The 11602-nt window shown below is 44.1% G+C and overlaps 1 protein-coding gene and 1 long non-coding RNA gene across 2 annotated transcripts; both read right to left on the bottom strand.

Annotated features, from left to right (window-relative positions):
- Positions 1-93: 93 nt before the first annotated feature.
- On the bottom strand, positions 94-1047 carry LOC138945958 (uncharacterized). The gene is made up of 2 exons (XR_011449143.1): positions 842-1047; positions 94-600 (listed from the first exon to the last, which is right to left on the bottom strand). It is a non-coding gene; the product is annotated as an uncharacterized lncRNA (long non-coding RNA).
- Positions 1048-2936: 1889 nt separating this feature from the next.
- LOC138945944 (nucleoprotein TPR-like) lies at positions 2937-11199 on the bottom strand. The gene is made up of 4 exons (XM_070317482.1): positions 8737-11199; positions 8229-8320; positions 6592-6740; positions 2937-6110 (listed from the first exon to the last, which is right to left on the bottom strand). Exons 1-4 carry the CDS (start codon positions 10544-10546, stop codon positions 4937-4939), a joined length of 3225 nt encoding a protein of 1074 aa, XP_070173583.1. The 5' UTR covers positions 10547-11199; the 3' UTR covers positions 2937-4936.
- Between the last annotated feature and the right edge of the window lie 403 nt (positions 11200-11602).

Raw genomic sequence — 11602 nt, 5'->3', positions numbered from 1 at the left:
CCTTTTCGTATTAGCTAAAGAAACAGGTATTGCCTTGACTTTACTTTCCTTCACTCTTTCCCATGCTCTCGAAGTAGCGGAGAAAGGTCAACATTGGTTTACATAATTTAATACATGGATAGTGTTAATAAGATTCTTGCAATGCAGCACACATTAATCAGGTTAGTCTATATTTTTGCTAAATATCAGTATCGTACTAAATGTATCACACACTGTTCAAGCTAGGTCATGTTACTTGCATCACAGCACACTCTGATCAAATGTCTATTGCTGCTGGATTTCAATTCTGTCATGGTAATCTAACGTGACTCCGCTGCCGCAAACGTTCTTCAGAACTTTCCCTTGGAGGACATCAAAACAAAAGGAATACACATAATGTTTATGAAGTTTTGACTTAGCTCGATGTCATTGAAAAGGTACTCGAGATGACGTGCAGCACTTGACTGGTCTTGAAGACCGCGCTCCTGGTTTGGGTCATCACTCTTCTTCTCAAGACACCATCATCAAGTTAATAGCAGTAGTAGTCTGGTTACATCTCTCTCCACAATTTCGGCAACATGAGGAAGAGGAAGATGAATGAATCAATTGGACCGTGGGTTCCTGAAACAGATCAAAGGGCCATATGTGTTACCTACACAGCCTGTCTAAAAGACTTGGTTTGTTCATATTTTATTATCGTTCTCATTCTATTACTGTGTTTCGGAAAATGGGGATTTGGCAACAGCGCACATTCAAACGTACACAACTTGACAACAACACAATGTACATGACTGACACGATACACTCATCTCCGCCCAGATCCCGTGGAACGATTGTCGATGTAATAATCACAGTCACTTACCTTCAAAGAAGGGGAACGGCTTTTCTTCCAAGCGTTCTTCGTTCCGTGTACTTGCGGAAAACGACCCTCTCGTGAAACGATTTTAGTTTACGTCAGTACACTTGGATACGTCACATGAATACGTCACTTGGCTACGTCGTGTAATGCGCGAGTAGTCTCGGTTGCCTATTCTATTCTTGACAGGTTCGCGCTTCAGAATAATAATTCATGACACCTTCCTTGGATCCTGAAAATCTGAAGAACTACAGACCAGTGTCTAATCTCTCATTTCGCTCCAAAATAACAGAAAAAATCGTACTCTCCCAGCTTTTGGACCATCTTGAAGCCAACCACCTTCTCTACTGCAATCACTCTGCCTATCGCTCTGGACACTCGACGGAAACCGCTCTACTGAAAATTAGCAACGACATACTGACTGCACTCGACAACAACGACGTCTGCCTTCTCTCTCTGCTGGACCTGAGCGCGGCATTTGACACTATTGATCATGCCGTGCTCTTGTCCCGCCTTCAAAACTCTTTTGGCATTTCTCAGTCTGTCCTTTCTTGGTTTCAGTCCTATCTCACCGATCGCTACCAGTCTGTCTCTGTGAACGGCCTATCTTCTTCTGCTTCTCCTCTACAGTACGGTGTGCCCCAGGGCTCCGTCCTGGGGCCTATTTTGTTCGTCCTTTACACCCAACCCATCCCTTCAATTGCCGCTCACCACTTTCTCTCTCACCACAGCTTCTCCGACGACAACCAACTCTATCTCTCTGGACCTATCTCTGACCTCCCTCGCCTCATTGCCTCCACCCAGTCTTGTATCACCGACCTCAAGGCGTGGATGGACCTAAATAAGCTGAAGCTTAATGAGGAGAAAACCGAAATGATTCTTGTCTCTCCTAAAAAACATCTCAATCATCCCTCTCTTCCCTCGTCTGTCGATCTCAATGGTTCTTCTATTGCTCTTTCTCCTGCTGTCCGCAACCTAGGTGTCACTCTTGACCAGTCCCTGTCCTTCCATCAGCATGTTGCCAATGTCTGTCGCACTTGCTTCTTTGAAATCCGCCGCATCTCCTCCATCCGTCATCTCCTCACCGAGGATGCCACTAAAACTCTGCTCTGCGCCTTTGTCCTATCCCGACTCGATTATTGCAATTCCATTCTATCTGGCTCTCCCAACTACATCATCGAAAAGCTTCAGCGTGTTCAGAATCATGCCGCCCGCCTCATCTTTCGTTCTTCCAAGCATGACCACATCACCCCTCTTCTTCAAACCCTACACTGGCTGCCTGTTCAACAGAGGATTCAGTTCAAGATCTCCACACTCTGCTTCAGAAACTTTGATCTATCGTCCCCTAGCTATCTTTCTGACCTTCTTGATGTCTACTCCCCCTCTCGCTCCCTAAGATCCTCCGCAGACACCCGCCTTTTTAGGATACCATCAGCACGCACCAAAACATATGGCCAGCGCACCTTCTCCTACCAGGCCCCATCCATCTGGAACCAACTCCCGCATTCACTCAGGCACTCCACATCTATGCAATCATTCAAAACCTCACTCAAAACACACCTCTTCCCTCACTAGTCCGTTAATGACCACACATCACCCTCTCCTGCTGGTCCTTGATCTGTCTCTTTCCTTCTTCTTCTTCTTCCCTTTCCAGCTCTATTCTCTCAACTAACTTTATGTATCCAATACTTTATTTATTTATTTACGACTGTTTTTCCGTCTAGAATGCATGTGCCTGTAGTTGGTATGAGTGAGTGCGTCGCGTTCTCGCTGTGCGCCTGTCTGCGAGTGTATGAGTCCTTGTCGATTTGTGTTTCGTATAATGTTCACTATGTATTTTATATTTTGTAAGCGCCTAGGGCTATATTTAGATTAGGCGCACAAATGTTCATAATAATAATAATAATAATAATGAAGGTACGATTGAAGCTTTATTCTCTCCGTCAACCAACAAGACTAGATTTGTAGCAGACGAAAAACAAAGTGTGCGTTTTTCCTGTCTTGTGGAGGCGATTATGTCGTTATAAGTTATATGTACGTTGTGAAGACATTTCAAAACAAAATTTAGCTTTGATGCGTCACTCACGGGATATAACCTTATACGTTTTCATCCATGGAATTGTTTTTTTCGTCTCGGCAGGGTGAATGAATTCATGATGTCTTTTCCGGAACTGGACAAAACTGGCCTTGCCAAGACTGAAACAAAATATAGTTCTACAACTTCTAGGCTTGGGTTGATTGCCCATGGTGAATTTCCAATGATTTGTTTCCACATCCCATGACAAATTCTCTTTACTTTGGTCATGCCATATATACGTTACAGTTCCGTCCATCCATGGTATCGCGTGATATTTTGTCTCGACGGGGTGAAAGAATATAATGACGTCACTCTCGGCAGAGCCTCGAGTGACGTCATCATATTCATTGACCCAGTCTTGACAAAATATCAGGCGATACCATGGATGGACGGAGCTGTATCTTATACACATAAGCCTATATAGTCAAGCAAATCAGTCTTTGCTTCCAACATGTGCAACATGAAGAGCTCAGTGATAGTTATGTACAGCATAGAAAACAAAGCAGAACCGCAATGACAACAAAAATAAATAATTCCTTTAAAAAACAAAATCAAGATAAATAACACTTGAATTTCATCATGATGTGTCTTCTTTCTTTCTAATCCTAGGTCATTTCCTTTTTTCTCAAACAAAGTAAGTTTTAATTAAAGCGCTGCATATACAAACATGCATATCTGAGTCTACGAACCAGCTTATCATCAACATGAAATGTACACAAACTGCAAATAGCAATCCGAAATAGTTGTCAGCTTCTGACCAGATTTCAACAGCAATGCAGTGGACACCAATTACTGGTATCGTTTCATTTTAACTATTGCCATCGCTACCCACAGATGACTAAAATAAACTTTGCTGTTGGTATTTCAGAAAATAACAAACGAAAACCACTTATGTACATCAAGTTAAGGATCCCAGTATATGTACTCGTTAACAGTAAGAAGAAAATTAATTCAAACCACACAAAGATTGAAAAACGCATACAGTTAAAAAAAACAAAAACAAGGACACAATAACGAATCCAGAAATGGTCACTTTAAGTGTAAAAACATTTAACAGTTCACGTGTCAATATACAGCGAATTTTCTGTGGAAAAAACAAATCCTACTGTACATGGAGAGTCAAGTATACGTCCACGGGGTTACAGCTTTACATACTTACTGACGTTTTACACTGTTATAATGTTTCTGTATCTTTTAATGTGATGATGTACAGTCACCCCACACTTTATATTTCAAAAGCAGTATGATGTCTTTATTCTGTTATACAGAACACAGCCAAGTTCGTGCAAGGCACATTCTACCGTAGTTCAACGTGAGCCTTCCAAAAACAAAACAAAGACAGCCCAGAAATGATCATTCAAAAGATAACATAAAAAACATATGCACTGATCATAACTGATATAGACAATAAGCATAAACCACTATGTATGTAGGGAAAGCAATCGAACATTATATCAAACATTTTCTTTGAGGGTATCTGTCATTAAGTTCTTCACCGACAATACCCCCCACAGCCCCCCCCTCTCCACACACACGCACACACATACAAGCACAACATGAACATTGTGTACAATGTAGCGCCGTCCATTTCGAGAGTACAGCGATCATAAACTACCTTTCGCTATTTTAGCAACAACAAGAATAACAACATGCAAAACAGAAATAAAAAATATCAACATCAATACCCTAAGAATAAAATGGCGATTCAAAACAACCAACATAAACATGACTGTGTCACTTTTATCGCATGGTTGCTATGTACAGCACACCACAAACTGTCATTCAAAGTCTTTAAACAATACTCTCGTAGTGTCATCAGTACTACTTCTAATGTTACTAAATCCAAAACAATTGAATGATACAATATTTACAAATCAAGCCTGAGACTAACACAAGACCAGAACAACTGCAATTACAGACTACAAGCCATCCGGGGCTCATATACACTCTCAAAACTGGTTCACATGCAGTTACACCAATTGGTTTTCTTTAGTGAAACAGTCTCAGTTATTTAGAGCTGACGTTCAGTCAGATACTTCGGACGGCGGTGCGGAATGAGACGATGAACTGGATGCGTTGTCCACAGCAATGACACCGCGGACATCGATGTCGATCTCCCGACGAACGTCAGTCATAGTCTGTGCTCTGAGGTGAGAAAACTGGCTTTCCATGCGTGCTTGTATCTCAATCTCCATGGCTCGCATCTGAGTCAGATACACTCGGGAATCCGCAACGCTGGCAGACTGCAGTCGGAGCTGAACGAGCGCGTCAAGTCTGTCCAACATCTGAAGCTCTACCTGGTGAAAACGTTGTGTTATTTGCGCCTCTATTCTCGCATGGCATTCTGCGTTTAGTGGCGGGGGGTGAGGTCCTTGGTCCCTTTGCATCACCAAAGCTTCAAGCTGCCGAAGTCGTTGATTCATCTGAACCAACGACTCGATGTCAATGGCTGGCGGTTGAGCAGCGTGCAGACGGGCCTCATTACCTGCTCGGTTTGTTAGATCCACTCGAACTCTACTGTGCCAATCCGATGCTACAGTGTTGCCCCTGTCCTGGGTTTGTGGGTGGTCGACCAGAGATCTGCGTTGAGCATTTCTGGCTGCATGTGCTGGCTGTGTGACTTGCTGCTGGGACGTTCTCGAAGACAGTGGTCCGCTACTTGCAGAAGACAACAACATGCTTGCCAAAACAGGTGTGTATTGTCCGCTGGTTGTGCTGCTTCCTGATCCTTGCAGATCTGCGGTTGTGGACATTCCCGAGAAGAGGCATGGATCCGCTTGTGTAAAGTGAAGCAAATCAACTTGATCAACGGAATTTAAGGGCTGTGGGTTGCAGAGTTGTGGCTGGATCAGATAACCTGCTTCAGTGTCACTTTGTGCAAATGACTCTTGCGCAGTCTCCTGGGTTTCTGTGGAGAAATTGCTTGGTAGCTGGGCACCAGGAGCAAGATGGTAACACTGACTGTGAACAGAAATTTCGTCACCGCTTTCTACGGAAATGGTAGCTGAAAGATGTTCTGAGTCAGCAGCAGCCATGGGTGCAGTTTGAGAGTTGTGGTGACTGATGCTATTTTCAGAGGAGCCAGTGACTGCAGGTCGTGCACACAGTCGTAAAACAGCCACGAAGAGAGTCTCTGTGTCACTGGCTGCCCTGCATGCCTCTGTCAGATGTCTCTTCAGGTCATCAGGAGCAGGACACCTGAAAGGCATATTTGGCCTGTGTTATACTTACTCTCCCTATTACAAAAAAAGTTGGGTTAAGAATTGTAAGTTGAATGGAAAAGGAGTTGGATTTGAGATGTCAATGCTTTGCAAAAAGAACAACAGACATCTACGCAATCGATATTAATATTCAATTACCGGTTTTACAGTCCCTGGTGCCCTTCCCGTTCTATCGTGTCCCTCATTACACACGGTGATATCTGAAACTTAGATGAAGAAGTCCCCTGCACCATTGATGAGGCAAACTAAACTCGTGTATATTTAAATTCTTGCAATTTTCCCAAGTGCCAGGAGATTGGTTCTCGTTTACTCTTGTTGCACATGAACACTCTTAACACGCTTACGTCCCCTTGTTTCTCGGATCTCTTCAGATATGCTTTGAAACTTCCATCAGCCCGCCAGCAAAACTACAATACGATCACGCAAAGGAACCGCTTTTTCAACTTTCAAATGATTACCTGAATTGCAGCTGATCGAGGGTTTGCCGACCGATGCCCAGGTGTGTGGCCACTTCCAGGAGTTGTTCCACAGTCAGACACAGCAGTCGTTGTTGTACGATGTCTCCACTGGGCGTGGCGTGGTCCTGTGGGGGATTTCTTTGTCCTTGCTGTAAATCAAATACAACAAATTGTACATGTTTTATGCAGAACAAAACAAGAAGATAATGTCTTCAGTACCTATAAAGTCTTCTTCTTCTTCTTTTTCTTCTTTTTCGCCTTCTTCTTCTTCTTCTTCTTCTTCTTCTTTTTCATTTTCATTACTTTATTGTCCCATCGCTGGGAAATTCGGGTCGCTTCCTCCCAGTGGAAAGCTAGCAGCAACGGAGTCGCGCTACCCAGGTGTCTGCGTGTTTAGGTGTATTCAGCCACCTGCACTTATGGCAGAATGACCAAGGTCTTTTACGTGCCATTGTGATGACACGGGGGTGGGACATGGCTTCCGTCTCTGGGTCTGCACATAAAGTTGACCCGTGTCCGTCCCGGCCCGAATTCGAACCTGCGACCTTTCGATCACAAGTCCAGTGCTCTACCAACTGAGCTACCGGGCCTTCTTCTTCTTCTTCTTCTTCTTCTTCTTCTTCTTCTTCTTCTTCTTCTTCTTCTTCTTCTTCTTCTTTGCTCTTGTTCTTCTTATCACATTCAAATATGTCCGAATAGTTTCATTCGGATTAGTAGCACTGTGTCAGAGTGTTATCAGGACATTTACTGCATATGTGACATTTTCCCCGAGTACGCTAGCACAAGGGTCCAGCAGACTTTAATTGTGTGTGTGTGTGTGTGTCTCGACTTAACAGCTTATTGCTGGGAAACTACTGGGCGCAGTTCGTTCAAAAGTTGATACACTAACTTGATAATAGGTCCGATTGATCGTATTAAAACTTCATAATGTTACCTGGGACCTAAATGCGAAATAATCCACAAAAAAACGACTTGGCGGCGGGGGGAATTCGCGGAGCCACAGTCAGCCAGGCAGTCTCATAGAACAGCCGAACGTGTCACACATTGACGAGAAATATAGCGTCATAAAAAGATTACGTCACGGTCAAAAGTCTTTGACGTCTTTTTCTCTCGCGCGGTGTGTGTTTGTGTGTGTGTGTTCATTTTGTGCACATGTGTTAGTGTTACTGTGTGTGTGTGTGTGTGTGTGTGTGTGTGTGTGTGTGTGTGCGTGCATGAGTCTGTACTCGTGTGTGTGTGTGTGTGTGTGTGTATGTATGTGTGTGTGTGTGTGTGTGTGTGTGTAAGAGAGAGAGAGAGATAGAGGAAAAGAGAGAGGGAGTGAGGGAGAGAGAGAGAGTGTGTGTGTGTGTGTGTGTGTGTGTGTGTGTGTGTGTGTGTGTGTATGTGTGAATGTGTGTGTGTGCATTTTCACTGTGATCAAATTACAAATAAAAGAGAATAGAAAGCCCAGTCACCACGCACATCCTCGGCTCGCATGCAATGTATTTATATAGCAAAGGGAATGCCTGTAATTCACACAGATCAATCACTTGGTCTTAAACGTGCACAAGACAAAAACTTTCATACTGGGGGAGCGAGCCAATCTGAAGAGTACTCGGGTCCAGCGCCAGCGTTTTTTATAATTGATGATGTACCTGTGGCTCGCAGATATACTTTGGGAACGTTTGTGCTTCGTCTTCTTGAGTTGCGTCCCCTGTCTTGATGTCCTCTTGACAGGTATACTGGGCTGTGACAAAATATGTGAACACAATTAGCAATACACACACACACACACACACACACACACACACACACACACACACACACACACACACACACACACACACACACACAGCATAATAAAGAAATTACAAAAATGAATTAGTGACATGATCACCTCACCAGTTAACCATGCGTGTAAAATGTCTATTGCATAAAGCACAACGAACTTTGAAAAGGGCGATAGTGCCAGAACATTTTTGTTATGCAAGGAAAGACTCAACCCTGCAGTTGTATTTTGTTTTTACCTGACAAAAATGTTCTATATCTGTTAAATGTCTAAGTTATCAATGGTATAGTCATCATGCAAAATTCGCATATAGGTAGAACACATTTTTGAAGCTACTCATCAGAAGCGTATTGAAAGTTGAGTTGATCAGTTACCTGTACCGACATTGTCGTGACGCGGGTAATGGTGCTGGTGATCTGCTGGACAGTCACGTGAGTCAAACTGGACATCACTTCTCTGCATCCTCCGTTGACCTTGCTCTGACGGAGCAACTTCCTCGTCGGCTGGAGTGCGTTCCGTTTCAGGTGAAGCTTGCTTCTTGTTTTGGAAATCTGGTGAAGTTGTTTGAGTTCCTTGGGTTTCCATTCTCTCATGTAGGGATTGCTCGTGGTTTTTGTTTTCACTCTCATCAGTTTGTGTCTGCCGGTGTTCTCTCTGTGTCTGCATCGGCTGATTTTTTGGCTGCTGTTTCTCTGTCTGCGTGCGGCGAGTTTCGGAATTTGTGTTTTCTTTCCGTAGCTGTGTATCGTTCGATTGCATCTGTCTCGTCTTTGTTTGTAGCCGCTTGTCGTTCTCACTGTCTTCTGTCTGCTGTCCGGTGCTCTCCAGCTGACTTTGGTCTGTCTGCAGCTGTTGTTCTTTTGTTGTTATCTTGTCTGTCTGGAATCCATTCTCTGTTAATCTTGGTCTTTCCGTTCGTTGTTCTTGTTCACTGCTGTCTTGTGTTTGTTGCTCTTTATTTTCCAGGGGCCTGTTGTCCGTTTGCTGTTCAGTGCTACGGAAGGACTTCACGTCTGTCTGCTTGTGCCTTTCCTCTGTTTGTATTTCTTCGACTTCTGTCTGTGCTCCGAAATGTTCATGTTGCGGGGATTGTGTCTGTGTCTCCTTCTGTGAAGTACTCGCCAACACATCATGATTCTCAACAAACTTCTTGATGGCTCGTTGTACAGTTGCACAGTTTTCAGAGTCGTCCACGATGACCACATAGTTATCACCGGGTGAAGTCTGGATTACAGGAGTCGAGGACCCGCTCTTTCTGCCTTGATGTTCTGTGACAAGTGCCTGGAAGTCCTCCGATCGCAGAAGATGGGACTTTTCCGGCTCTACATGAACGCTCGCCTCTGAGAACGTTGAAGTGAAGATCTGCTTCAGTGGCTCTTGATCAGCATCCTCTGCACTGACCGTGATGTGGTCATCTTCTACTTCCCATTGGCAAGAGAGGCCTGCTGCCTTTAGCAGGGTCTGAACTTTGCTTCTTGCAGCAAGCTGCTTGTACATCTCGGCAAGTGCTGTTGTCAGGTGGATCTGCTTCTGTGACAGACTGGCGACAAACCTCCAGAACAGAGAGACACTTTCGGTCAGTACATGAAGAGGTGCTTTGATCACAAGACTGTCTGACTGGACATCAAGCAGAGCTACGTCTGGCAGCTCTGCAACGATTCTTTCTTTGAGGTTGATGTTCATCAGAAACTTTATTTGCCAGGGTTTCAGTCCAGTAATAACCTCTTCCACTTCCTGACCGTACAGTTGTGGGTATGTCTGGATAACATTTCTGTGGAAAAAGTCCAGCACGGCACGACGAGATGACTCAACACTGACGGTAAGACCACGAATGAAAACCTCATTGTCACCGACATCCACGACCGGCGCCAGTTCTCCTTCTTTGCTTGTTTTCAGTCTTTCCAGACATAGTTTCCACGCATCAGACTGTAGGCTTGACTTTTGATTCTCGTCGAAAGGGATTTTAATGGTTTGAAAACTTGATTCAAATACTTGCCTGATACGTGGCTGGTCTTTTCGCGATGCAGTCACTTTAACGTGAAAGAAATAGGACCCGAACAACTTGCCCATCTCCCAGAAACAAAGAATATTGTTCTTGGCCAGTGTCCGCTGAATACTCTTTCGAGCGTCAGGGTTGTTGAGAACCTTCATCTTCCAGTAGTCAAGTCTAAAAATGTTTGTCATCTAGTTTTTGACAAGGCTGCACATGTCCTCTCTAGCCTGATACACTGCACGTGCTGGTCCTCGTAACGTCAGTGCCTTCATACCTGTGTCACAACTGATGTCTATGGTTGGATAGGATTGTCGTAGCTGTTTGAGGGTGTCTTCGCTAGCTGCAACTTGTAGTTTTCCTCCATGTGTAAACTTAAACACAGCGATGGCTTCTCCGTCGTTAATGTCTAAATCCTTGCTTTGGGAAGTCTCTTTTCTGCATTCCTGATGGATGCATCGCTCTCTATAGGAGGTGTGTTTTATGGTTTGAGGCAACAGATCTTTGAATGGCTTTAGAAACGCAGTGATCTGTTGAAGGACACACAGCTCCCACTCCCAACTTGGAAAAGGCAGCTCGTCAAGGGAGTTTAGCGACTGTACTTCAATCTGGTTTGGCAAAAAGGAGACATTTGCCTGACCAATCGTCACTTGACCATTAAGCAATGCTTGGCTGAACAGTTTATATGTTTCATCCTGTGTTATTCTACAGATGACTTCATGGCCCACAGTGACAGACACTCTGTGACGTGTGACGGTGACGTCACAGCCGTAGACATCAGGATAAAGGAGATGGAACGCTACACGATGACCATTCACCTCGTGATGTGTGTCATGCAATGCAGTTATATGACCTGCAATGAAGGTGGATTTGATTGCTTTATTTTTTTTTTACACATTTTAATATATTAGGACAAACTTACGGTAATGTTCAAAAATGTCAGTGTTATTAAGCTCAGTGTGTGTGTGTGTGTGTGTGTGTGTGTGTGTGTGTGTGTGTGTGTGTGTGCGTGCATGCATGCATGCGTGCGTGCGTACGTGCGTGCGTGCGTGTGTGTGTGTGTGTGTGTTTTCCATTTGGCCTCTGTATGTCTATGTCTGTGTACGGTCATGTACATGAATATATTGTTGTGGTGTCGCTGATTAACGTTGTACACACTATTAGTGACACAAACAGAACACGCTTTCTCACAGCTTCCATCCACATCCTCTCACCGCTAAGCTATCGCACAGCAAAGGTGATCGTGTTTC

This window comes from Littorina saxatilis, linkage group LG1, assembly GCF_037325665.1.
Source record: "Littorina saxatilis isolate snail1 linkage group LG1, US_GU_Lsax_2.0, whole genome shotgun sequence".
In the NCBI taxonomy this organism is placed as follows: Eukaryota; Metazoa; Mollusca; class Gastropoda; order Littorinimorpha; family Littorinidae; genus Littorina; species Littorina saxatilis.
The sequence above is the reverse complement of the archived record's forward strand: the minus strand, read 5'-3'. Positions and strand labels throughout refer to the sequence as shown.

Excerpts from the sequence above, each read along its gene's own strand:
- LOC138945944 (XM_070317482.1), bottom strand. The coding sequence starts at position 10,546 with ATGACAAACATTTTTAGACTTGACTACTGGAAGATGAAGGTTCTCAAC. Across the intron at positions 8,321-8,736 it reads TCACGACAATGTCGGTACAG|CCCAGTATACCTGTCAAGAG; the intron begins GTAACTGATCAA and ends ATTTTGTCACAG. Across the intron at positions 6,111-6,591 it reads CTCGATCAGCTGCAATTCAG|GTGTCCTGCTCCTGATGACC; the intron begins GTAATCATTTGA and ends TATGCCTTTCAG.